The following is a 23,858-nucleotide window of genomic DNA, read 5'->3' as shown; positions in this document are numbered from 1 at the left end:
TCCTTTTTCAAAGTATTTGACATCTGTGGAAACAATACAAACCGCATCCTTGAGAAAAGAAAATATGCAATCAGAAATTTATTTTCCTTTAAGAAGACAATAAGCTTTAATTAATAAGAATCTTATAAATCACTCAAAAGCGCATATTGTTTATTCAGGTACTGTGTTGTGAATCCCTTCTTTTGGTGATAACAGAAGCTGTAGGGAGAAGAGGAAAAAAAAACAAAAAACTAAGGGAGCTAAACAAAGAATCCATTTGCCAGCTAATCAAATTGGGTGAAGATCCAAAGATTGAATTGATCTTGCTTGACCTGTTCACTATCTTAAGTGACAGATTTCTCTGCAGTGTTTTCCTGCAACTTTCAGAGTAAAGAAATAAAAATTGTGTGCTGCCAAACTGTTTTATTACCCACATAAAATGTAAACCTTTATGTTTGTCAAGATTTACACGGTGAGAGGATTATCATAAATCACAATTAACAATAGCTGAGCAGATAAGGCTCATGAATTTTACATGTTGTTAATCATCTTATCTAAAATAGCATCCCTCCAAGGCTTTATGCAGCTTTAGTTTTCTCCATGGTACTTATCACCACCAAACATTTTGTGTATTTGTTGTTTCTGCCAGAAAGTAAACACCATCAGGGCAAGGACTTTGTTTTGCCCAAACAGAACTGGTTGTGTTTTATCCATCTGCATACATCCCCAGGTCAGTGCTTGGTACAAAGGGAGACTCAGCAAATATTTGTGTAATGGATGAAAGAGGGTGAAAGAAAAAAACAAAACCTCCATCGTGTAGCCAAGAAATGGCTTCTCAGTTGACAAATTCTGAGTATTGAAGACACACCTTAACCATCTCAGGGCAAGAGGCAGAGGCTGTTGTATCATGCCTGTTACACATGTCTACACTGAAGCCTGAAAATGGGCCTTGGGGAGGTCACAGAGCAACCTGGGGGAGGGGGAGGTTGCACCTGCTAAAATCTGGCCGCTGACCTTGCATTGTCCTATATTTCATCAGCCAACCTTAGGTGTCAGACCCAAGACCCCCTTGGGTCCCCTCTAAAAAGACCACTTTGGCACACTATTCGTCTCGCAATACATTCCTGAGAAGGAAGAAACAAGCGACATAAAGCAAAGAACGGGGCGACAGAATAATTTTTGGTTGTCACAGCGTTAACATTCTTTTTCAATTTTTACGTTATTTTTTTCTTCGTAACCGCCGCTAATGAAACTGTGGAGACAAAAACGAAGACTAGCTCCGCTACCCATAACCAACATGGCTGCAAAGCCTTCACCGCCCACACCCATAATGGACGCTCTCTATGATGCCCCCGACAATCCGCTACCGGCCCCGCCCCTCCAGCCCGGAACCCCTCCTCTCTGCTGTGCCCGCCCTTCCGCCTGAGCTCCGCTGGTGATTGGGCGAGCCTAGTGTTTGGGCGCGTCTCCGGATGTTGCGTCACGCAGTGCGTCGGGGAGGCTGCGCGCGCAGACAGCAGGGAGCCGGCCGAGCGCCGCGGAGGTGGACGCGTCTGGGTGTCGGCTGCCCGGGAGGGTGACTGCGCGGTCGAGGTGACCGGGACCCGAGGTGCGGCTGCTCGCGGAGCCGCTGGGCGCCCCGGGGGAGAGCTGCGGGCGGGGGCGCTGACGCCGGGGCCCCGCGGCTTGCTGCGAGTTCCCCCCACCCCCGGCCCCGAGCGGCGGCCGGTGCCTGCGGAAGTGGGGACAGTGCGCATGCGTGATCCAGCCTCGGGAGTGCGGGGTCACGGGCCCCTCCTTTAAGGCCGCAGCATCTGCGGTTTAAGATGCCTTCCGGGGGGTTTCACTACCTTGCATACTTTCGTCGTATTTTCTTTTTTTTTCTTTTTTTTAAAGATTTCATTTATTCACGAGACATAGAGGCAGAGACCCCGGCAGAGGGAGCAGCAGGCTCCCCGCAGGGAGCCGGACGCGGGACTCGAACCCGGGACCCCGAGGTCACGGCCTGGGCCGCAGGCAGACTCTCTGCCGCCGAGCCCCACCCCCACCCCCCGCTGCCTTTCTCTCTCGCCGTGTTTTCAAGGGAAAGTACTATCTGGCACGTTCAGCGGAAATTCGTAATGTGTATTGTTCAGCATGGCCTTGGAGAGTCGTTCATCTCCTCCTTGGATGACGCTCAAACGTAATGCGGAGCGTAACTTGTTTAAATGTGATTTAATTTAAATTTAAACTTGTTTTAAATTTCCGCACGAGGGCATCCGGGGGGCTCAGCGGTGGAGCATCCGCCTCCAGCCCAGGTCATCATCCTGGGGTGCCAGGATCGAGTCCCGCGTCGGGCTCCCTGCATGGAGCCTGCTTCTCCCTCTGCCCGGGTTTCTGCCTCTCTCTGTCTCTCTGTGTGTGTCTCATGAATAAATAAAATATTTAAGAATGATAATAAATACATAAATTTTCCCTTTGAATGCTGGTATGAATCTTCAAACCACACAAAGCCATCACACACCCGCTAATGGTCTTAAGACATCAACCTCTACTTTGTATTAGAGGACTTCCGTGGGCGGCCTACGCCCTACTGTTTTTGACACTGGGATTTGATTCTGTTTTGGTGATCATCCCATATCGGGTTCTGTAGGTGGGTTTCTGGAAGCTAATAAGGAATAAGCAGGCGACTCATCATTAACGTTTAAAAAGCTCACTGTTGGGGATCCCTGGGTGGCGCAGCGGTTTGGCGCCTGCCTTTGGCCCAGGGCGCGATCCTGGAGACCCGGGATCGAATCCCACATCGGGCTCCCGGTGCATGGAGCCTGCTTCTCCCTCCGCCTGTGTCTCTGCCTCTCTCTCTCTCTCTGTGACTATCATAAATTTAAAAAAAAAAAAAAATTAAAAAACTCACTGTTTCTGTTTCTCTACTAAAATCTGGTTGGCAGGCGCTTCCGTGTCTCTGGATCTTTCTGTGTTTACTTCCTCCACGGGTTAATGGGTTATGTCTTGTCTGCCTCTCACATTAGCATTTCAGATCTGCTTGGTAGACCTGCTGCACCACCATGCTTGCCGCAAGACTTGTGTGTCTCCGGACACTACCTTCCAGGGTTTGCCAACCAGCTTTCACCAAGACCTCCCCTGTTGTGAAGAATTCCATCACGAAGAATCAGTGGCTCTTCACACCCAGCCGGGTAAGGATCATCCGGTATCTTGTTCACGGGAACCTTTTTTTTTTTTTTTTTTTTCTGTTTTTGAGCGTACATAGCTCCCTGTTTACCATTAGTGATTTACTGAAACAGCCCTGATAATGTCCCAGATCAGCTCTTTCTCATTAGTTCTGTGTCAGTCTGTTCCTCCTCATTGCATATGAAAGAAAGAGCTCCTGTAACTTTCTCTTTACTTACAGCTTTTGGAGTTTTCATTCAGAGTTTACAGTGATTTGTCTGAGAGCTAGATGGTGCGGCAGAGACTGTGAGCCTATAGTCAAAAGCTTAAGAAGCCAGGAATGTTAACATTTAGTCAGTAGCTTATTAATAAGTTACCAAAAATGCTATTGCAGCTCTTGGTTAGAGAGTGGTAAAATCCATCAGGTTAGAGAAACACGCATTTTCTTTTATAATCGATTACTCTTCCAACATTCAGATTAGAAGTACGAGTTTTGATATGTGAGGTAGACAAGCTGTTTTCCTCTTAAATGAACTGTTCTGTTGAAAAAGAGCTAAAATAGAGGTAGTAGTCATCCCTCCTTTGACTTTTCTGTTAAGGAAAGGTAACTTTCTTGAGCCCCTTTCCAGATGGGGGGAAAAAAGTAGCTAATATTGAATACATATTTTTTAAAAGTTAGTGTTTAAACTATAATTCTAGAGATATAAATCTGTAGTTTATGAAGTAATTATTCTGAAATGTTAAGAAGTTGTAAACTGCAAACTTCAGCGAATCCACTTCAAAGATCGACCCCAGGTAGGGTCTACGTTTAATTTCTTAGGTCGACTATCAAATCTATAGTGAAACTACATACAAAGAAAGTACCAGGTTACTTCATATAGAGTTTTCTAGTGTGATGAGATTTTATTTTACTAATAACATTCTGTTGTGCTGTGTGTATTACGTGTCTTTGTTTTTGTGTATTTCAGGACTATGCCACCAAGACAAGAGTTGGGATCCGGCGTGGGAAAATTGGCCAAGAACTTAAGGAGAGAGCAATGGAACCATCAGTGGAAAAAATATTTAAAAGTAGGCAGCAGTCTTTAGTTTTTGAACTGGAGTATGTGAATATGTTGAAAGAAGTCCATGAATGGCCTTCTAAAAATTTGTGCAAACTTACATATGTGAGCATTTTCTGGGAAGAAAAACAATCATTCTTTGGGATCTTATGACCTAGAAAAGATTTATACTGGGTTCATTGGTTCCCAATCATATTTCTTCCAGAGAAAATCTTACTTTTGCCTTTAAAAAAAAGGGGGGGGGGACTAATAGTTAATATGCCATGATATAAAAGACATAATCCTTAAGGAAGTCCATTTGAAGTTGCATAGAATCTTCATTTAAGCATATAATAATTATGTGTGTTTTAGGTCAAGAGAAAAATCACTAAAACAGATATTAATGAAAGCCTAGCTATTCAAGAAGAGTCCTCTTAATTGGTTGTTTATATATGGCCTCCCTTGAAACAATACTTTAATGAAGTCAGTTTGAATTTCAGTTTTGCAAATTTTACTAGATTGCTAGTCTACCCAAATCTAGTCCTCGAATGCTATTCCTGGTCAACGACCTTACAAAATGCCAATGTATTATAATAGGAAAGAGCTGTAATCTGTATCCCTTCAGGCATTTTTGATTAGTAAGTTTACTATAAAAAAATAATGTGAATCATATAGCTAAAGCATAGTAATATTCATACTGAACAAATTAAAACTCAAAGGAGTAAGATATATACAACTAAGAGTTGTTAAATTCTTTCTTTTTTTTTTCTTTCTCTTTCTCTTACATTAGAGCACGCTCTCCTTGATTCTGCTATATAAGCACATTACATTTTTAGTTCCTTTTTCTCTTTGTGACAAACATCTTTGTTAATGGCAATTTAGACACCGGTCTATTAACATTTTTTTTTCATCTTTTTTTCTAAAAATATAATGAAAACATAACTCCGGTTCCTTTTTCTTTTTTTATGATTTTATTTATTTATTTGGCAGCTTGAGAAAGAGAGCGAGCACAAGCAGGGGAAGTGGCAGGCAGAGGGAGAAGTGGGCTCCCCACAGAGCAGGGAGCCCATTGCAGGGCTTAGTCCCAGGACCCTGAGATCATGACCTGAGCCAAAGGCAGACGCTTAACCAGCTGAACCAGCCAGGTGCCCCCATACCCAGATTCTTATGAATAAAATAGTATGTATTTCAGAAGTGTCCCCACATCAACAGATATATCGCCTCCTTAAATTTCTTTGGAGAGAAATTAGAGGCTAATCAAGTCTGATCCTTTTTGTACTATTACACCTATGTTTTAGCTGTGTCCTTTTTTACAGGTCCCCTAATTTTGAAGCCACTTATATTCCCATATGTTCTAATTATGGTTGTTACAAAGGAATATGGTATATCGTTTGATTTTCCCCTTAAAAAGTATTAGAAAGGGCTTGCTGTCAGCATTTTATTTATTTATTTATTTATTCATTCATTCGTTCATTCATTTATTCATTTATTTATTTTAGCATTTTAATTTAGTCAAGATTTGACGGTATTAAAGTGCACTCCCTTTGTTCTGCAGTTGACCAGATGGGAAGATGGTTTATTGCTGGAGGAGCTGCTGTTGGTCTTGGAGCACTGTGCTACTATGGCTTGGGAATGTCCAACGAGATTGGAGCTATTGAAAAGGCTGTGTAAGCAAATCATTCCCAGACGTTTCCAATCTTCAAGATTCCAATTTTGTTTTCATCCTTCTCTTTTGTCACTTTTGGAATAACTTACATCTAATCGTCTAACCAGAAATATACCTGAATAAAATAAAATTTCTTAGCATCTGTTCAAACTTAAATCTTCTAAGGTTATATGTGTTTAAGCAAGGAGAAAACATTTTGCTTTGTATATGTGCCAAGTGCTTAGGTTTATGTCAATTTATGATAACTCCAATGTGTATGTACATCATTTCCATAATAAATGGGAATAAGATGGGAGCAATAAACTGCTATTTCCCAAAGTTTCCCGGCTATGAATGATTTAACCAAAATTTATATCCGTACTTCTATAAATAAACCTTGTCGTGTTTCTTACAGAATTTGGCCTCAGTATGTGAAGGATAGAATTCATTCTACCTACATGTACTTAGCAGGAAGTATTGGTTTAACAGCTTTGTCCGCCCTGGCAGTGAACAGAACTCCTGTTCTCCTGAACTTTATGATGAGAGGCTCTTGGGTGGTAAGTCAGCTTGTCTTTGTTTTCCTTTTCCACTCTCAGAAGATTAAACAAAAATATTGGGAGAGGAGTATTAAATGAAAGGAATCCCTTACTAAATTGAACAAGTTCAAATCTATGAATTAACAGTGCAACTGAGACAGTAGGAATTACATTCTGAAGTAAATCAGGAATTATTCTTCGTAGAGTATGTATTTAAATAGTGGCAAAGGGGTTGAAAACCAAACTTAGAGGAATATCCTACTTACCTAGCAACAGAGATCAAACAGCTCGTATTTTGTAGCAATTTAGTTAAAAGGGAGGAGGTACAATGGCAAATGCAAAGCCATCTTAGGAGTCAGTGGAAAATAGTTGTTGCTACACAACTATTCTTGATCCTTTGTAAAGCTTTACATTCCATGAGTTTTTTTTAAGCGTTTGTTATTTTGCTAGATAGAAAAAAAATATTTCAAAAACGGTAGCTATTTTTCTACTATCTGGTTGAAGAAATGAACTTGAGTAAGTGGTAAAGGTTGTGCAGTAAAAAGTAGAAAGTGTAAAATGAGTTGAAAGACTTTTTGTCTTGAACTAATAGGGAAGTTCCACGAAAGAGGCATTTGTTTCATCAGAACTGTTGAAGGCCAGCATTTTTTATTATAGGAGAGGACAAAAGTGGTCTAGGTTTGCAGAACAGCTTGAGCAGAGAAGTAGTAGTCACTAAAACTGGCTTCACAGTAGTGTCAAGAGTGGAGTTTAGAGTATGAAGTCTAGAGTGAAGAAGACACAGTTAGAAAGGGAATGTTTGATTGCCACACAGAGGAGAGTGGCTGACCTGTCCGAGGCCATTGCAGATACTGAAACTGCAAAAATATGATTTGTATTTGAGTTCTAAGTGCTCCAGTGGAAGAGACGAGCAGCAAGTATACCAGCTGTGGCTTTGCCAGCTCTGAAATGAGGGATTGTAGGAACGTGAACTATGAGTGTGAGACTGGGAGGGAAGGAGGATGGGAAAGTTTATCATACAGATTTCCCATCAGTAACCAGATCTAACTTCTATCCAAAGCCGTATTTCCACTGTACTTTCCAAAAGAGAACCATTTAGGATAGCATGGCCATTTGGACACTTCAGTATTCTTAGGATCGCTTCTCAGATGGATGTTATAAGTCTCCTAGCCTAGAAGTTCATGAGGACACAGAATACGCATGGTTTATTCTCACCAGGAGCAGAAGCTTTGATTAGATAATATAAAACAATGCTTTTTAACAAAGCACCATGGCTACGAGAAAAATTAAAATATACAAAAGAATTTAGCTCCTGAAATAAGATTTCAAACAAGTTTTGTGCTTAGATCATATTCTCGACTTCCTCTGGGTGTAAGTTCACTCTTACCTGCTGTTAGGGCTACTTAAATAAAATTGTTTGGAAAGTCAGGCAAGTGCTCCAGAGATGAAGATGAAACTTTTTGGGGAGGACAGACATCACATAAATAATGTCAGAGTTGGTACCAAGTGATTTTGGAACAGAGGAGAGGCTTCTGACCCTGCTGTGGCAGTTGGTGTCCCTCCCAGAATAACTTTCGGGTGAGGATGTAATCCTTAAATAAGTCAACCAGATAGAAAAGAGGTATTCTGGGGCACCTGGGTGGCTCAGCAATTGAGCGTCTGTCTGCCTTCGGCTCAGGGCGTGATCCCAGGCTCCTGGAATCGAGTCCCACATCGGGCTCCCGCATGGATCCTGCTTCTCCCTCTGCCTATGTCTCTGCTTCTCTCTGTCTCTCATGAATAAATAAATAAAATCTAAAATTTTAAAAAAAAAGTATTCTTAGGCAAAATAAACAGAATTAAAGAGACATGAAATGGGGGCATGTTTGCATCCCCACCATTTCAGTGTAGCTGGACTGTGTAGAGTATGGAAAGGCAAAAAATACAGCTGGGTCATGAACATGAAGGATCTTAAAAGAAAAAAGTAACAATTGTAATAAATACCCTGAAAATGCCTTGCATTTGTATGAAGAATTGTATGAAATGGTTTTTAGTAATTATTTCTCCACTTGAAGATGATAGACTCTAGTGTACTTATTTATATTAATATGAGTGAAGGCTTTTTTTTTTTAAGATTTATTTATTTAAAAATTGTATTTATTTAAGAGAATGAGCAGGGAGGTGCAGAGGGACAAGCAAAAACCTCCCCAGTGAGTGGGGGAGCCGACATGGGACTTGATCCCCGGACCTAATATCATGATCTGAGCCAAAGCCAGGCGCTTAACTGACTGAGCCACCCAGGCACTCCCAAGATTTATTTATTTGAGAGAGAGCAAGAGCGATGGAAAGTGTGTGAATGAGCATGGGTGAGGGAACAGAGGCATAGGGGGAGAGAGAATCCCAAGCGACTCCATGCAAGGCTCGATTTCACAACCCTGAGATCATGACCTGAGCCAAGACCAAGAATTGAACACTTAATCAACTGAGCTACACAAGCACCCCTATTGTGGGATTCTTAAAGAGGTTTTTTTAAATCTCTGTGTAGGGACGCCTGGGTGGCTCAGCGGTTAAGCCCTTGCCTTCGGCCCAGAGTGTGATTCTGGAGACCTGGGATTGAGCCCCACATCAGGCTCCCTGCAGCCAGCCTGCTTCTCCTGCCTGTGTCTCTGTCTCTGTGTGTGTGTGTCTCATGAATAAATAAATAAAATCTTTATAAATCAATCAATCTCTGTAGCAAGAATAAAATTAAAGGATGGTCGTTACCAGTCAAAGCTCAAAGGAACCCTTTTGAAGGGGTCTGCAAAACTTTGTGTGCCGGTAGGAGGCGCTCATCCTTAATCTTTTTAAACAAGGTTTTTGGGAGAGACCAGCTGAACTTGGAACGTGTGGGTTTCTACTTTGTCGTTGTATAGGATTGATTCTTCTCAGTAATATGTGTCTTCCAGACAATTGGTGCAACCTTTGCAGCCATGATTGGAGCTGGAATACTGGTACAATCAATATCATATGACCAGAGCCCAGGCCCAAAGCATCTTGCTTGGTTACTACATTCTGGTATGTTCTAATTTTAAATTCTCATTTAACAACCTTCTTACTGTCTTTTTTTGGTGACTTCACAATTGTGCATAATGTAATAAAGCCTCTTGTTTAGAAAAAAACAGTTTTTTATACTATTAGTGGTTGCTTATTGCCAGACCTCTACTCTGAAAAGTTAAAGGCTCTGATACTAAGATCATGGACATGCCCAATATTACATTTGGCCTCCTGTGACACTCCAGTATATGCAGAGATTTCCGTTACGTATTTTGTCTACTCCTGGGAGGGTTTCAAACGTGATACACATTACTTCATACTTGTTCTTGTGTATCTTTAGAAAAATGTAAAAATGAGGGTGGAGAAGAAGAGGTAAGACAACACATGAAAGAATAGGAGTGTAGAGGATCTTGCAGCGAGGCTTTGGAAGGGAGAACACAGTAAAAAACGTCTTTGGAAATGTGTATCTGTGTCTGATACTGTTAGCTGGGTCATTGTTTAGGTAGGTTTAGTACAAATACACCGTGGACAGGGCAAAGGCTGTCCTTTGGGACAGTTCTAATATCCTTTTATAGGTATATGTTGTGATCCCTCCCTTAGTTGTAGAGACACAGATATTTTAGACAAAGTGTTTTCCATCTCAGGTATCCCAGGATAGCTTGTCTGTGGGTTGAATTAAGAGCCAGCTAGATCCAGAAACAAAAGTTCTTAGATACATGATCTCTACCACAAAACAAATTTTATTTTTTCTGGTTTTTTTAGTTTGAATATAGTTGACACGCAGTGTTACAGTGCTTGGCAGTGTACAACAGTGTGATTGAGCTTCTCTGTACGTTGTGCTCCACTCCCCGCAGCTGTAGTGGCTGCCATGCAGCGCTACTGCAGTATCACTGGCCAGGTCCCCCATGCTGTGCCGTTTACGCCTGTGACTTCATTCTGACTGGAAGCCTGTATGTCCCACCCCTTCTCACCCACTTTGCACACCCTGCCACCTCCCCCTGGCAACCATTTGTTCTTTGTCTTTATCTGTGTCTGCTTTTTAATAGCCTATTCACTTAAACAAGACAAATTTAATAAGCATTTCCCTGAAAATTTCAGGGGAACAGACTCTGAAGTGTTATTAACATTAACAAATGGAAATTAGGTATTTGGCATCCAAATTTCTGGTGTGAACTGTGTCATTTATTTTCTTCATGTGCTTTGTTCGATCAGTAAGAGAAGGCATGACTTCACAACATCGGCTTTCAAGTCTCTTTCGTTACGCTTGAGGTCATTCAACCATAGCTATTTTCCATGGAGCTTTACAGAATAAAACCCTGTGATGGAGGGAGGTGGTCCTTTATCTTCTAGTACCAATAACCTACTTTTAATTTAAAAAATTATTTTAAAAAATTTTTTTAGTTATTAGAGTAGAGATATGTGAACTTGTGTAAATAAGAATTATTCAGCTCACCATCTGTTTAGCATCAGTATCTTGCCCAGTGGATGGAGTTCTGTTCCTCATTCCCATTTTATTTTTTTATTTTTTTTTTTTAATTTTTTTTTTTTTATTTATTTATGATAGTCACACAGAGAGAGAGAGAGAGAGAGAGAGGCAGAGACACAGGCAGAGGGAGAAGCAGGCTCCATGCACCAGGAGCCTGACGTGGGATTCGATCCCGGGTCTCCAGGATCGCGCCCTGGGCCAAAGGCAGGCGCCAAACCGCTGCGCCACCCAGGGATCCCCCTCATTCCCATTTTAGACACTGAGTTTGGTGAAAAAACAGGTTGTGCTTTTTTATCTCTGATAAGTAGTAGATACTTAATGACTTACTGAATTAAATTAAAATAGCTATATAGTTTGAATTTAGAATAGGGCTTTCTTTCTGGGTTGCTTACTTGAGTCAAACTATTTTGTGTGTTGAAGGGGGCTTGCAAGACACCCCCCCCCCCCTTCATTCATTTAGTGTTTTTTAAGAAGGAATCCTAGGACTCAGCAGATGTTTGTTATTCAGAGCTAAGAATTTATTACGATAAAAGGACACATGATAGCATCTGCAAGGGGAAAAAATAGAGGCAGAGTCTGGAGAAATTCATCCAGAGGCTTTCAGCACTCCCTCCTTTCTTTAAGGGGACTTAGGGCAGTGAAAAGTGCAGTGAGATGGGAAGCCTATTAGAGACTTGGTGCCCAGGAATTTTCTGGCTGATCTTGTAAGCATCTTCCTAGCAACTACCAAAATATGAATTTCCAGAAGGAAAGCAGGTTTTCAGCATAGCATTGTTTGCACAAGTTGTTTAACCCTCCCACTTACGGAATGCTTCATGTGCCAAGTTCTTAAATAGCCAAGGACCAGCCCTGCAAGCAAGTCTTTGTAAAGATGATCTTAGGCCTGCTACAGTAACCCTTCCCTGCACAGCATGAATGCCAGTTTTTGCTCTATATTTCATACATCTCTTAAGCAGCTTTGTAGGCTGGCATTAGCATCTCCATTTCATGATAGGGAAGTGGAGGCTATGTGAGGTCACACCAGCAGGTGCCAGGTCAAAACCAACACCTTTATTTCTTCAAGTCCAGCCCCCTGTTTACTCTTGCTTTCACTGGCATGATTCAGATGATACCTGAAGGGGGTTTGGATGACCCAGGGGTCATCCCTCACATTATTAAAGGGACACCAGAGTTGGCTTTTGACCAGTATTAATATCCCAGTGCATTCCATTTTCTTTTTTCATCCAAATATATAAGCACTATGTAGACCTAGCTGTGGTCTTAATCAGGATTAAGTGATACTGTGCAGGAATTACTAAAATGATCATTGGAAAACTATTCTAATTGTGTCTTAAAGCTTTGGGAAGGCTAGACCATAGCTGCACACACCATCAGAAAACTAGAGCCAGATGGTGGGGAACAGACCTTTGGGGGGACCTGCCCATAGCTGATGACAAAGTCCTGGAGGACCAGACCAGACCCTCAAAGGCCTCAAACTTAGGTGCAACTGTTACAAGAAGGCCAGGACTCAGGTGCCCACACTCTGTGAGGGAGGGCAAGTCTCTCAGAACACACACAGCCTGACTGCCAGAGAGCTAGGCCACAGAAGGTGAACCTCTCAGTACAGTGGCATCTGGGATGACACCTTAGCAGAGCGTGGTGACTAAGCCAGCCAAGGGCCAGACTCCAGTGATGAAAGCTCCAGAGAAGACCTCCAGTGAACCTAGCCATGAAGAGTGGAAAAACCAGAGGACTGTACCATGGCCGTCAAGGCCACCTGAGAAACTGTCTTCGACAGGGTAGAAGAGGATCACTTGAGGGGCAGGCCATGGAAAACAGGACCACCAGGCTAGGCCCTGGATGCTGTGAAAGTGCCATGAAGGAGGCAAGGCCTCATCCTTGCTCCATGGAACCAGCTCTCCCTCCTGTCCCTGGCCATTGGTGGCTAATGGGGTCAAGAGAAGCTGAAGCAATGAGCCGGCACATTAGTACAGGGAATGGAGGAGGAAGGACACTTTCATCCTCTGCCTTTGGCTTAATCCAAATTTCAGGACAGGGAATTACCTGGGGCAAGTGAAGTGGGGAGCCTGGTGGAGAATAAAGGTTTTTCTTGGATTCTGCCCCCCCCCCTTTTTTTTTTTTTTTTGCTAAAAATGTTGCTGTTAGTTGCAAAACTGATGGGAATCTTGGTAGAAATGTCCTAGAAGAATTTTTATCCAGTATCTTTCTTACAGCAAAGGACATTTTTTATTGCTCACTATCATGAGATATATCTTAACTACTTGATCCAGAAATGTTACTCTCACAAAAGGGACACACTGTTGAAATTACAGTATGGCAACAGCTATGCCTGTTGTAGGAGTTCAACATAGACCCTTAATGTTTAGGAAGAGGATAACTTGTTCTACTCACCTCTGAAATACTGCCTTGTCTAAGATTTTTTTTTTTTTAATTAAGGAATTCTATTTGCGTTGCTGATTAAATTATTGTGCCTTTCAGTATAATTTTTCAGAACTTGTTTATAAATATCTGACAACCAAAATTATCATTTGCAAGCTGAGATGGCATTCCCTATTACACAAAGAAATAAAGTGTCCTTGAAGTTCCTACATTTTAGAATTAGCACCATGTACACATTCTCTCTTTACCTTATTCCCTTTGGGCATCGGCAGGTTTGACCTATCAGTTACCCATTTCAAGCTTTTTATCTCAATCCTTATATATGTGATCATTGTTGCAAAGAATACCAGACGCTCACATCCAGATAAAGAACTACATAGAATTTGTTAAAGTCTAAATTAGTGTTTATTCTTTGAGTCGAGACAATTTAAGAATATGTTATTCTTGTGATTTTGAATTTGGATAGCCACAGGTACAGGTTTGGGTTGTGGAATTGGGAGGGTTGGGGAGTAGAGTATGAAATAAGGGAGAGACTTTCCTCTTGTCTAACAGCAAGGTATGTGATGTTCCGATGGCATGTTGTTAGAAGTGGCATTTTTATTTTTGGTTGTTATTTAGTACATACTTAATTACTTGCTCTTTCTCCAGGTGTGATGGGTGCAGTGGTGGCTCCACTGACAATATTAGGGGGGCCTCTTCTCATCAGAGCTGCGTGGTACACCGCAGGCATTGTGGGAGGCCTCTCCACTGTGGCCATGTGCGCACCCAGTGAGAAATTTCTGAACATGGGAGCACCCCTGGGAGTGGGCCTGGGCCTCGTCTTTGTATCCTCACTAGGTAAGCCGCTGTGCTAGGATACTTGGTTCTTAGTATCCTACAATCATTGATGTACTCAGTTATCCTGATGGAGGGAATTTATTAAGAGTCATTTACAAAAGTTTAAAAGGGAAACACTAATTAGAGTGTATTTTCTTACTTGGCATCATGGTAAACTATTATTTTTGGTTTTACCAAAATACATCTAAAGTGGTAAAGCCGATTTGGGAAACATCAAGATCGCTCTTAATGCAAGAGCCTTTCTGTAATGTGGGCAAGTGACCCACTATAGGAATGAGTATAATGGGTCTGGAACAAAATTACACAGTGCATATAGTCCTATTGTTATTTGTGCAATACACCAAAAGGTTTTCAGGGTTTTTTTGTTTTTGTTTTGTTTTTAAGTAAAGTTAATCATAAATCCAATTATAAAAGAGTCCATTTGTTTGTTTGTTTTTTTCCCTTCCAGGATCAATGTTTCTCCCACCTACCACTGTGGCTGGTGCCACTTTGTACTCAGTGGCAGTTTATGGTGGATTAGTTCTCTTCAGCATGTTTCTTCTCTATGATACGCAGAAAGTAATCAAGCGTGCAGAAGTAATACCAGCGTATGGAGTTCAAAAATACGATCCCATCAATTCGTAAGTAGTCTTTAATGTCTTCCCTTTGTTACATAGAACATTCGTGTTATTATGGTTTATTTTATTTTATGGCTGTGTTAGTTTCCGAGGGCTACTGTAACAGACTACAAACTGGTTAAAACAATGAAAATGTGTACTCTCTGTAGTTCTGTAGGCCAGAAGTCTGACATCAAGGTGTCCTCAAGGTTGATATTTTCTGAGGGTTCTAAGAGAGAGTGTGTTCCATGCCTCTCTCCTGGCTTCTCCTTTGGCCAGCAGTCCTTGACATTCCTTGGCTCGTAGACACATTACTCCAATCTGTACGTCCGTCTTCACGGCAGTCTTCCTGTATGTCTGTCTCCAGTTAGGTTGGATGAAGACTCACCCTGCTCCAGTGTTAACCTCATCTTAACTCCCATCTTGATTACATTTGTCTTATTTCCAAATAAGGTCACTTTTATAGGTACAAGGATTAGGATGTCCACCCACAAGAATGAGTGGGTGGAGTTCTATTTTATTTCAGTTGCTTGCTGTTTCATCTCTTCAGTAAGCTATGTATCCACGGAACATTTGACTGGGTTGTAACAACTAAGTGTTATATTTAGGTGTTCAATTAAGTCAGTATTTACCTGTTTTTGTTGATGAGCTTTATGGTGCAGCTGTTCTATAACAATGCTTTTCCCTTTTCTTGGACTCTACACCAAAGTAGGTTGTTTTATTTAAGCAACTTTCTTGAGTTCCGTGGTGTCTATCACATTTTTTTTAAGTAATTTTTTTTCCCCTTGAAACTGAAATTCAATGTAATGTTTTTTTAAAAAAGCTGCTCTAACACAGATTTGTAACGGTTTTATTTGGTTGGCAGTTGGGGGGGTTGCTTTGAGGAGATACATCATATTTTAAAATGCCAGACTTGTGTCTGACACATTTTTATGAAGGTGTTTCTTTGGTTTCTCTCTATTATTTCATTGTCTATCACCCAGGGTTTTTTTTTTTGCAAGGATAGGATAATGATTTTTTAAATTGCCCTTTAACATTTCAAAAATTAATCTGCCAGAAGGAAATCTTGACTCTAGTCTAGGGCTTCCTTCCTTAGTTGGCATCTTTTGTTTCTTTAATTTCCATTTCATATACCTTTGACAGATAATCAGTGTTGCTTTTTCTTTTCTACATTAAGAAATAGTTTTTTCATTGTTATTAGAATTACATTATCTATAACAGGCCATAATTTTCTTTTCCAGGATGCTGAGAATCTACATGGATACATTAAATATATTTATGCGAGTTGCCAGTATTCTAGCGACTGGAAGCAACAGAAAGAAATGAAGTGCCTCAGCTTCTGACTTCATTAATACATCAGATATCTTGCTTGTTTAATAGGGACAGGTATTCATTAAATAATTGTCCAAGCAGCTTTCATTGAAGTTTAGAAGATAAGACTTGACATGTTTCAGATGTTCTGGAGATGTGATGCTTCAGGTCTGCTTTTTCTTCTGAAGAATAAATTTAGTTCTCTTCCAAATAAGCACACACATTTCTAGTTCTCATGTTTGAGTAATTCTAAAATATTTCAATGAATGTGAAAACTAAGGTTTTTGTTGTGAGAAATTTATTCTATTTTAAAATTTATTTGATTAAGTGAAAATTAGCAAACTTTGTTTTGCTGCATATCTTTTGAAATGCAGAAATATTAACAAGTAATGTCACAAGTGATGTAGAGGTTTGGTAAAGGGACCAGAGAAAAGCAAAGGGTCACCTGCAGTCTTTCGTTGAATACTTAGCACTTGTGTAATTGGTGGTGAGCCAGTGTGAGAGGTCTGGCTATTTGGAAGCAAACAAATCATTGATGTTTTTATGTTCGTCTTTTGAACTTAACAAAAGCATTGAGCATTAAACAGATATAAGTGATTCATTTTCCCGATGTTCCTTTCCTTTTCAGTGCTATCTGTACAACCCAGGTGTGACTTTTTTTGTTTGTTTTGTTTTGTTTTGTTTGTTTTTGGACTTCTCATTGTGAGACATTGCTAGGACAGTCCAGAACGTTAATCGTATGGAGAATTCCTGATAAGTGTTAAATGTGTTTAAGTTTTATTTTTGAACCACATAGAACAAAATATCCTTAAAACTCTTTTCAGGATAAGACATTCAAAGCATGAAAACTGTTGGATTTTCAAATACAAAAACACAGTGTTCCTAATTGTTGAATTTTTTTTTTTTTGCATATTTATTGAAATGTTTAATACATGCTTACCTTTCTCATCTCTACAGGGTTTGAGGCTTTTATCAGTAAAGCCTGTTAGTGGTTCACACTTAAGATTATGAAAACAGTTTTTCTCCCTAAGACTTGGTTTCTTGTGTTGCTCTCAGACTAATAAGCACTTAAAAGGGGGGCATAGCTAGTCTTTCTTCATGATTATGTCAGTTAAAACTGTAATAGGCAAAGTGCTTCGTTAAGAGTTCCCCCCTTAGACTCACCCTTCTCTCGTGCACAGACTATTACTTGACTCTCGTGAAGTTAAGTTTTTTGATACAGAGGAGTTATTTTTGGAAGTTCTTAATGAATGAAGTGTATGATTATTGAAATGATTGGTATTTTTGACAAATATTTATTACAGTAATCCAGAAGTCACTATTCCAACCACCTCATGTTACATAGGATGTTCATTTCTGAAATAATAAAGGTTCCAGCCTGCTGTGATTGGTCTGTAATTTTTCCAGCTGAACACATGTATACTATATGAATAGAGGATTTGTTTCCTTTATTCTCTTCCTCACCTAGGGTGTAGAATACCGTGTGATTATGGCCGTGGTGCTTGTCGCCAGACTGCCCTTTATTTGAGCCCTGCCTCTGCCACTGATTGCCTGTGTGTCCTTGGGCAGGCAAATTACTTAACCTCTCTGTGCCCATTTTCTTATCTATGAAATGAAGATGGTACGAGAACCTACCTCAGGATTGGGGTGAAATGTGGACATTTAGCACTAAGTTTAAGCAGCTGTTGCTGGGCCTGAGGGGGGTGTCCTAAGAAAAGTCCAAGGGCCAAACTTGCATTTATCCCCTCGTCTACTTTAGTCTCTCTGCAGTGTTAATGTGATTGTAAAGGTCCTCTTGTCTTCAGTCACATTTTGTATCCCTGTGTTTGGATGGTATCACACAAAACAGGGTTTCAACAATGGGTATCAGGCAACAGCTTATTTAGAAAAACCAGATAGGTTTTTTTTTTTTAGATGACTGGGTATTTTATTACATCACTTTTTCTAACTTTGCTAAAGACAATGAAGACTTTGGTATAAAAAGTGAGTTATATAAAATGTGAATGCTTACAAAATAAAATATTTTAACCAGATGTAAAGTGATAAATGAGAAAATCACTGGTCCCTAAGCTCACCGAGGTTTTTTCTTCACATCACTCACAGGGCAAGAGTGAGGACCAGCACATTGATAAGACTTCAGGCAAAAAAGAGAAATACCTACTTGTGGTTTTCTGAAACATCACCTGAAGTTTTATAGAATAACAGAAAATGTACTTAAAAAATAATCACACAAAAAATGAAGTCCCTTTTGGTTTGCTTACAATAGTGTCGTGAGCACTCAGGAAACATGAGTGTAGCAGGCACCGTGTTGCCTGAAGTTGTTCATCTGGACGGAGGGCGTGTGTCCGTGTTGAGGTTCTTGAAACTGGACAAGCCTTGAGGTTTGTGTCTTCCCAGTATGGCGGGGGGTCCAGAGGCCCTGGTCATTGCTAAGGATTCGATTATTTGCATGTTGTGCGTGGAGTCCTTTGAGTCGTAATGTCCCCTGGAGCTGGGTGCTTGCAGTCCCCGTCCTGCCGAGGAATGAGCTGAAGCCCACAGGTTCAGTATTCGCACAAGGTCACGTGGCTGAGGAAGTGGTGCAATTGAATGTCTCAGCTGGTTATGCTGGAACGTTCCGCAGATGCCACAGGACTGAGATCCTGTTGAGAATCCAGAGCACTGCACAACTTAAAACAGGTTGAGAGTTTGCTAAATGCAGAGCATTAGAATTTTAGTGTTTATCAAAGAGGATTGACCTCAGTGTCTGAAAAATAAATGATCACGTTTTACTTCCCCAGCTCCTGCTGCTTATATATAGTGCCAGAAACTCCTTTTCTCCATTTCTGAGGTCACTTAGAGCTACAGATCAAAGGATTTTTTTCCGGTCCATGCACTCACCAAGGTGGAGTCCTCCCCAAATGTGCCCAGCGTGGCTAGCAACCTGGGGCTGGAAACAACGGACTCCTGCTCACAGGCGAGGGCGCGTCGAACGATCCATGAGGTGGCCTGATGCCCTGGTTTTACACAGCAGCACAGAGCCTGGTGAAACGAGATTCGAGGCACGATTTCATAGGAAAGGTGTTAGATTTCTTAATTTTATTTGCTTATTAGTCATGTTACCTCCGTTCCAAGATGCTGTATTTTTCACATTTCATCTCTGAAGTGTGTTTAATTTCACTGGTCTTTCATTTTAATGTGTTTAATTTCATGATTACCATTTATCCAGATAACTAAAACGAGGTGCTTTTTTTTTTTTGCAAAACTAAATTATCTTAAAAATCAGTGACATTTTAGAATTTTTAAAATGTTATTTTCCAGTGGTTGGTTTTTGCATTTCTAATAGTTCGTTGATTTGTAAGAACAGGTACCTGAGGGATTAACTTTCCATAATTGTAGCAACTTTTACTGATGATTCACAGGGACTCTTCCCAGAAGACCTTGCAAACCTAGCCGCACCCAGCTGTGTGCATCTCGCAGGCCAAACCTGACTTCCCGGCAGCGGCAGCGCACAATGGTTCCCAGCAGGAGGATCAGTGGTTTGATGTGACACGAGTAAGGGGCCCCAAAGCTGTGAAGTAGCTTCTGGTGAATGGAGTGCAGCTGCCAGGGGGATCCCACAGCGAGCCAAGGCCCTGACCCTGCTGCCGACGCGCAGTGAATGCTGAAGCCAGGAGCCCTTGGGGGGGTGGGGGGGGCCCAGACACAAGTCCTGCCGAAGAGATCCGGTCAACAGGTGTCTGTCGAGCCGTCTCTTAGGCACCCCGTTGTTAAAATGTGAGAACCAGCAGCTGTGACCCCAGGCAGTCGTGAAGGTGTGATCTGGGAAGTACAAAAACGCTCCGGACGCTTTGCCCTAGGAGTTGGGGGGAAGCAGCAGGTGTACCCGGGGAGGCCACTTGGGCAGCCCCCCAGCCGCCTCCCTTACCCTCCAGGGTTTCGCAGGCGACAGCATCCAAAGTGCAAGAGTCCAGGTACAGAGAAGCGGGAGCTATGGCAAGGTCTTTGCCGTGAATTCTGGAGAACAGGAAAAATGGGTGTTTGGGAGGAAAACGGGCTGTTCTGTATCTTTGCCCCCAAGCAATTTTTTTTTTTAAAGGAAAGTACATACAGAGAGAGGGAACATGGGAACGCTAAAACAAGCTTTTCAGGTTTTAGGAAGGTAGCGGAAAGACCCAGAAAGCAGGACGTCTCTCCCCTTGAGAGCCCGGGCACGTCTAAGTCCCCGGAGCCCAGACGCGCGGTGGCCGCAACGTCGGGACTGGAGTTCCCCGGGGACAGCACGGAGGGCACGCTGTCCTCCAGGAAGCCTGCTGCCACCCCGCGGGGTGCCCAGCTCCGAGCTCTCCCCGCCCGCACCCTCCTGCGCCCGCTGTTCCTCGCCGAGGCCTGCATTTCAGGGTGCTGGGTTTGGGAGGGTTTTTTTGCCCTGAATTGTGGCAGCGAAAGACAACCATTGTCCGCCTTAAAGAAGCGTCATACACCCGTGAACACGAGTGGGAGGTAGGTTTTGGAGACAGGGTGCTGTGAACAAAGGCGAGGAGAGCTGTGCACCCTCTCCTGGCAATGGCGCCTGATCATTTACTGGTTTTGTTTTTTTTTTAAGATTTTATTTATTCATGAGGGGCCCAGACACACACAGGCAGGCCTGGATCCCAGGAGCCCGGGCTGCTCCGGTGCAGGGGGCAGGGCCTTCCCGCTGTCGCAAGGCCCCTCCAGCTCCAGCTCCTCGTTCCCAGAGGCCAGGCTGCGGACACGAGGAGTCGGGCACAGGCTAAAACGCTCGGTTAGAGCCCTGGATCCTGTGGCCGGAGGGTGAGGGAGCTAGGAGACGGAACCTGGAACCTACAGACCGGGCCCTGGGCCCCCCCAGACCCCAGACCCCCAGCTCCAGGCTGAAGCGACCGGTGCGGTGGGGGGCGGTGTGAGCGCGGGTGGCAAACGGCCGGGAAGCAGCCAAGGGGTCGCTCCCACCAGATGGCATCGGGGTGGCCACAGGCCTCGTCGCTCAGGCCTCTAGTGTGAGGAGCTGAGGGCCCAGCAGGACCCCCCCCCCACCGGTGACCCAGGGCAGGGGTGGAAGGGACGGCTGGGCAAGACCCAGGGAGCCGGCGGCCACGAGGAAGGTCGGGGGACCTCGTGGGGGACCCTAAGCGGAGAGGCTCGGGGAGGCAAGGCCAGGAGAGGAGCGGCCCAGGGGCCAGGCACCAGCTTCCCCCCAGGAGGAGAGGGAGCCCCCGCTTCCCTTGTGGTGAGGTCACCCTTCAGCACCTGCCGGGGGGCAGGGGCCGCCCAGCGTCCGGGCTCCAGTTGTAAACGGATCACAATCCACAATGCAAATAAAGGAAGGTGCGTCCTGTGATGCGCTGCAGGTCCATAAGCCATCTTCTGGGGGAAAGCGCGACCCAGGCCGAGAGGGAGGCGGACACCGCGAAGCGGCCCACCCGTGCAGGTGGGGACTCCAGCGGTCGGAAGCTGGACCCCCCAAAATTGTTCCCTTCCTCGTAAGTCCCTCCGCGTGTCACATGGGCGCCCGGAGTCCCCCCGGAAGGCTCACCAGCGTTCAAGACGCGTCTTCAGAAATGATTCGGAGCCTCAAGTCCTCTTATTTTTATACCCAAAGTGCAGTCGCTGAAAACTACCAGGTGTTCCTGTTAAAAATGCTTCTCATTTTCACCTCTCCCGACTTTGTGACATGTCAAAGAGCCAAAGGTGTTTCTTCCTTTTTTAAAGTAGGAAGTGGATAGCTATCTTTGAAATATTGAAAAAAGAGAAAAAAGGTGAAATTTTGTGAACAGTGATTGTCTCCAGGGAACAGGAGTTTGGGGTGGAACTGGTACTTCACACCCTGTGTTAAATTCAGCAAGTTCTCCTAAGCGCTTAAAAAGTGGGGTGCAATCCCGACACCCGGCTCCCTTCTCCCCGTTTAATGAAACATGGTCCCGGGAACACCCGCCGGCCCGTAGCTGTGGGAGCCGACAAGGAGCAGATGTGCCAAGAAGAAAGCCGCTGACGACATGGTGTCGTTTGTGGCTCCACAGTTGAGCAGCGGGGTCCTGGGGACCCTTCCCAAGCCGGTGGGCCCAGGCCACTCCCTCCGCTCCCCGACAGTGGGCTTCTGCACCCGTGAGCCCCAGGCCAGCGGCAAGGTGCCCTAACCTGCAAGCAAGCTGCCCTAACCTGCAAGCAAGGTGCCCTAACCCGCAGGCCAGTGACTCCCGTCTCCCTGGGTGATCCTTCGCCCAAAGCAAACCATGAACCAGCTGCTGCAAAGGACCTGCTACGACAGGTCAGCAGCACCCGAGGGACTCCGCAGAGAAATAAAGTGGTGGCGATGGTGCTTGCTGCGGCCCTCGGGGGCGACGCTCATCTCAAGGACCGTCTTCAGGAAATGGGGCAGTTTGTAGATCCGTGCCCTGCAAGCTAAGGGGAACAGCGGGGCCTGGCGAAGGCAACGCAGGCCCACCGGTCCCAGGCCTCCTGCCAGCAGGTGGCTGCCCGATCCCTCCTGGGCACCCAGTGGGCCCCAGGGCTTCCCACGCCTCCCCCGCCCGGTGCCGCGGCTCAGCACAGCTGGCAGGCTTCGCAGCGTGGCTGGGAGGGAACCAGGTGGCAGCTGGCCAGGTGACCAACCCATGACTCGCCCTTAAGCCCAGTGGCCCAACCAGTTTCCTAGTGGACTCTTTGTGGTTTCTGTAAATGTACAGAAGGTGACTTTCAAGGAGCATCCCCTACCACTGATTTGCTCATCAAGCTCTCCGAGCATGTGGTTTAAACTGTATCTCGGGGGGCACCTGGAGGGCTCAGTGGCTGAGCATCTGCCTTCTTCGGCTCAGGCCATGACCCCAGGGTCCTGGGATCGAGTCCCGCATTGGGCTCCCTGCAGGGAGCCTGCTTCTCCCTCTGCTTGGGTCTCTGCCTCTCTCTGTGTCTCTCGTGAATAAATAATTTTTTAAAATTTACAAAGGGCCAGAAGAAGGGGAAAAGGAAATAGAAAAAATAAATTTATGAACATTATACAATTCTATTCATGCTACATCAGCGCTTCAATTTTTATCTCACGCTATCAACTAGTGTTAATCTTTCTGTTAATTTTTTCAAGAATACATAAAATCTTTAAAGAGCAACTCCGATCTCTGGCAAGAGAGGAGCGCCAGGGAGGTGCCCCCGGGGCAGGCCCCTGCAGCAGGCAGCATGTGACCTGGCTGCCAGAAACCCGCAAGATCCCGGGCACCGAACCAGATGCTGACGTCTTTCCAGGCGTCCTTCTAGGCCAGAGACCAGATGGCCATTAGGTCGTTAGAAGGACGCACAGACATGCTACCAGGAGGACAAACAGACTCACCCCTGTGCCCGCCCCCTAAGGTGTCCCCTTCCTCCACACCTGCGCTCAGGCTGTGCCTTTCTGTTTCAGCCTAAATGTCCCTACAGGCCCAGCCGCGGCCCTAACAGCTGCATCCCTAACGCCGGGCAGGACGCACACGGCCTGGCACAGGCATCCTCCTTTCCGGGAAGCCCACATCCCCGGGAAGCCCTCCCGACGGCGGTCTTGGGGTCCGGGCTGTGGGGTGCCCAGGCGGGACCGCAGGCCAAGCCATGCGGCTCCAGTCCCCACACCCCCAGCGTGGCCCTGGCCGGGGGCAGGGGGGCCTCCCTGCTGCACCTTGGGAGCCACCTGCGCTTGGGGGACTATTACTGACACTAAAAGTTAACGTTCAACAGCGGGAGTGGCCCTTCCCTGGAGTTTTCCAGCTGCTGGGGCCGGGCTCCCCGAGTACCCTCACCTCCAACAGCGGCTTTGCTGCTTCCTCCTGGGAGCGGCTGACCCTACCCTTTATGAGAATGCCATGCTGTGCCCTGCCCACTGGGAAACACCTCACCGCAGCGCCCCATAAATGCGGGCGGTGGCCCAGG

The 23,858-nt window shown here is 44.3% G+C and overlaps 1 protein-coding gene across 1 annotated transcript; it reads left to right on the top strand.

The window, feature by feature from the left end:
• Window positions 1-1,462: 1,462 nt before the first annotated feature.
• GHITM (growth hormone inducible transmembrane protein) lies at window positions 1,463-17,347 on the top strand. Its single transcript, XM_041749974.1, has 9 exons — window positions 1,463-1,588; window positions 2,988-3,152; window positions 4,095-4,194; window positions 5,719-5,830; window positions 6,224-6,365; window positions 9,269-9,377; window positions 13,870-14,058; window positions 14,507-14,678; window positions 15,896-17,347. Exons 2-9 carry the CDS (start codon window positions 3,024-3,026, stop codon window positions 15,978-15,980), a joined length of 1,038 nt encoding a protein of 345 aa, XP_041605908.1. The 5' UTR covers window positions 1,463-1,588; window positions 2,988-3,023; the 3' UTR covers window positions 15,981-17,347.
• The last annotated feature ends 6,511 nt before the right edge of the window (window positions 17,348-23,858 follow it).

Source organism: Vulpes lagopus, chromosome 3 (genome assembly GCF_018345385.1).
Source record: "Vulpes lagopus strain Blue_001 chromosome 3, ASM1834538v1, whole genome shotgun sequence".
Classification (NCBI taxonomy): domain Eukaryota; kingdom Metazoa; phylum Chordata; class Mammalia; order Carnivora; family Canidae; genus Vulpes; species Vulpes lagopus.
This window is presented reverse-complemented; position numbering and strand designations above follow the sequence as displayed.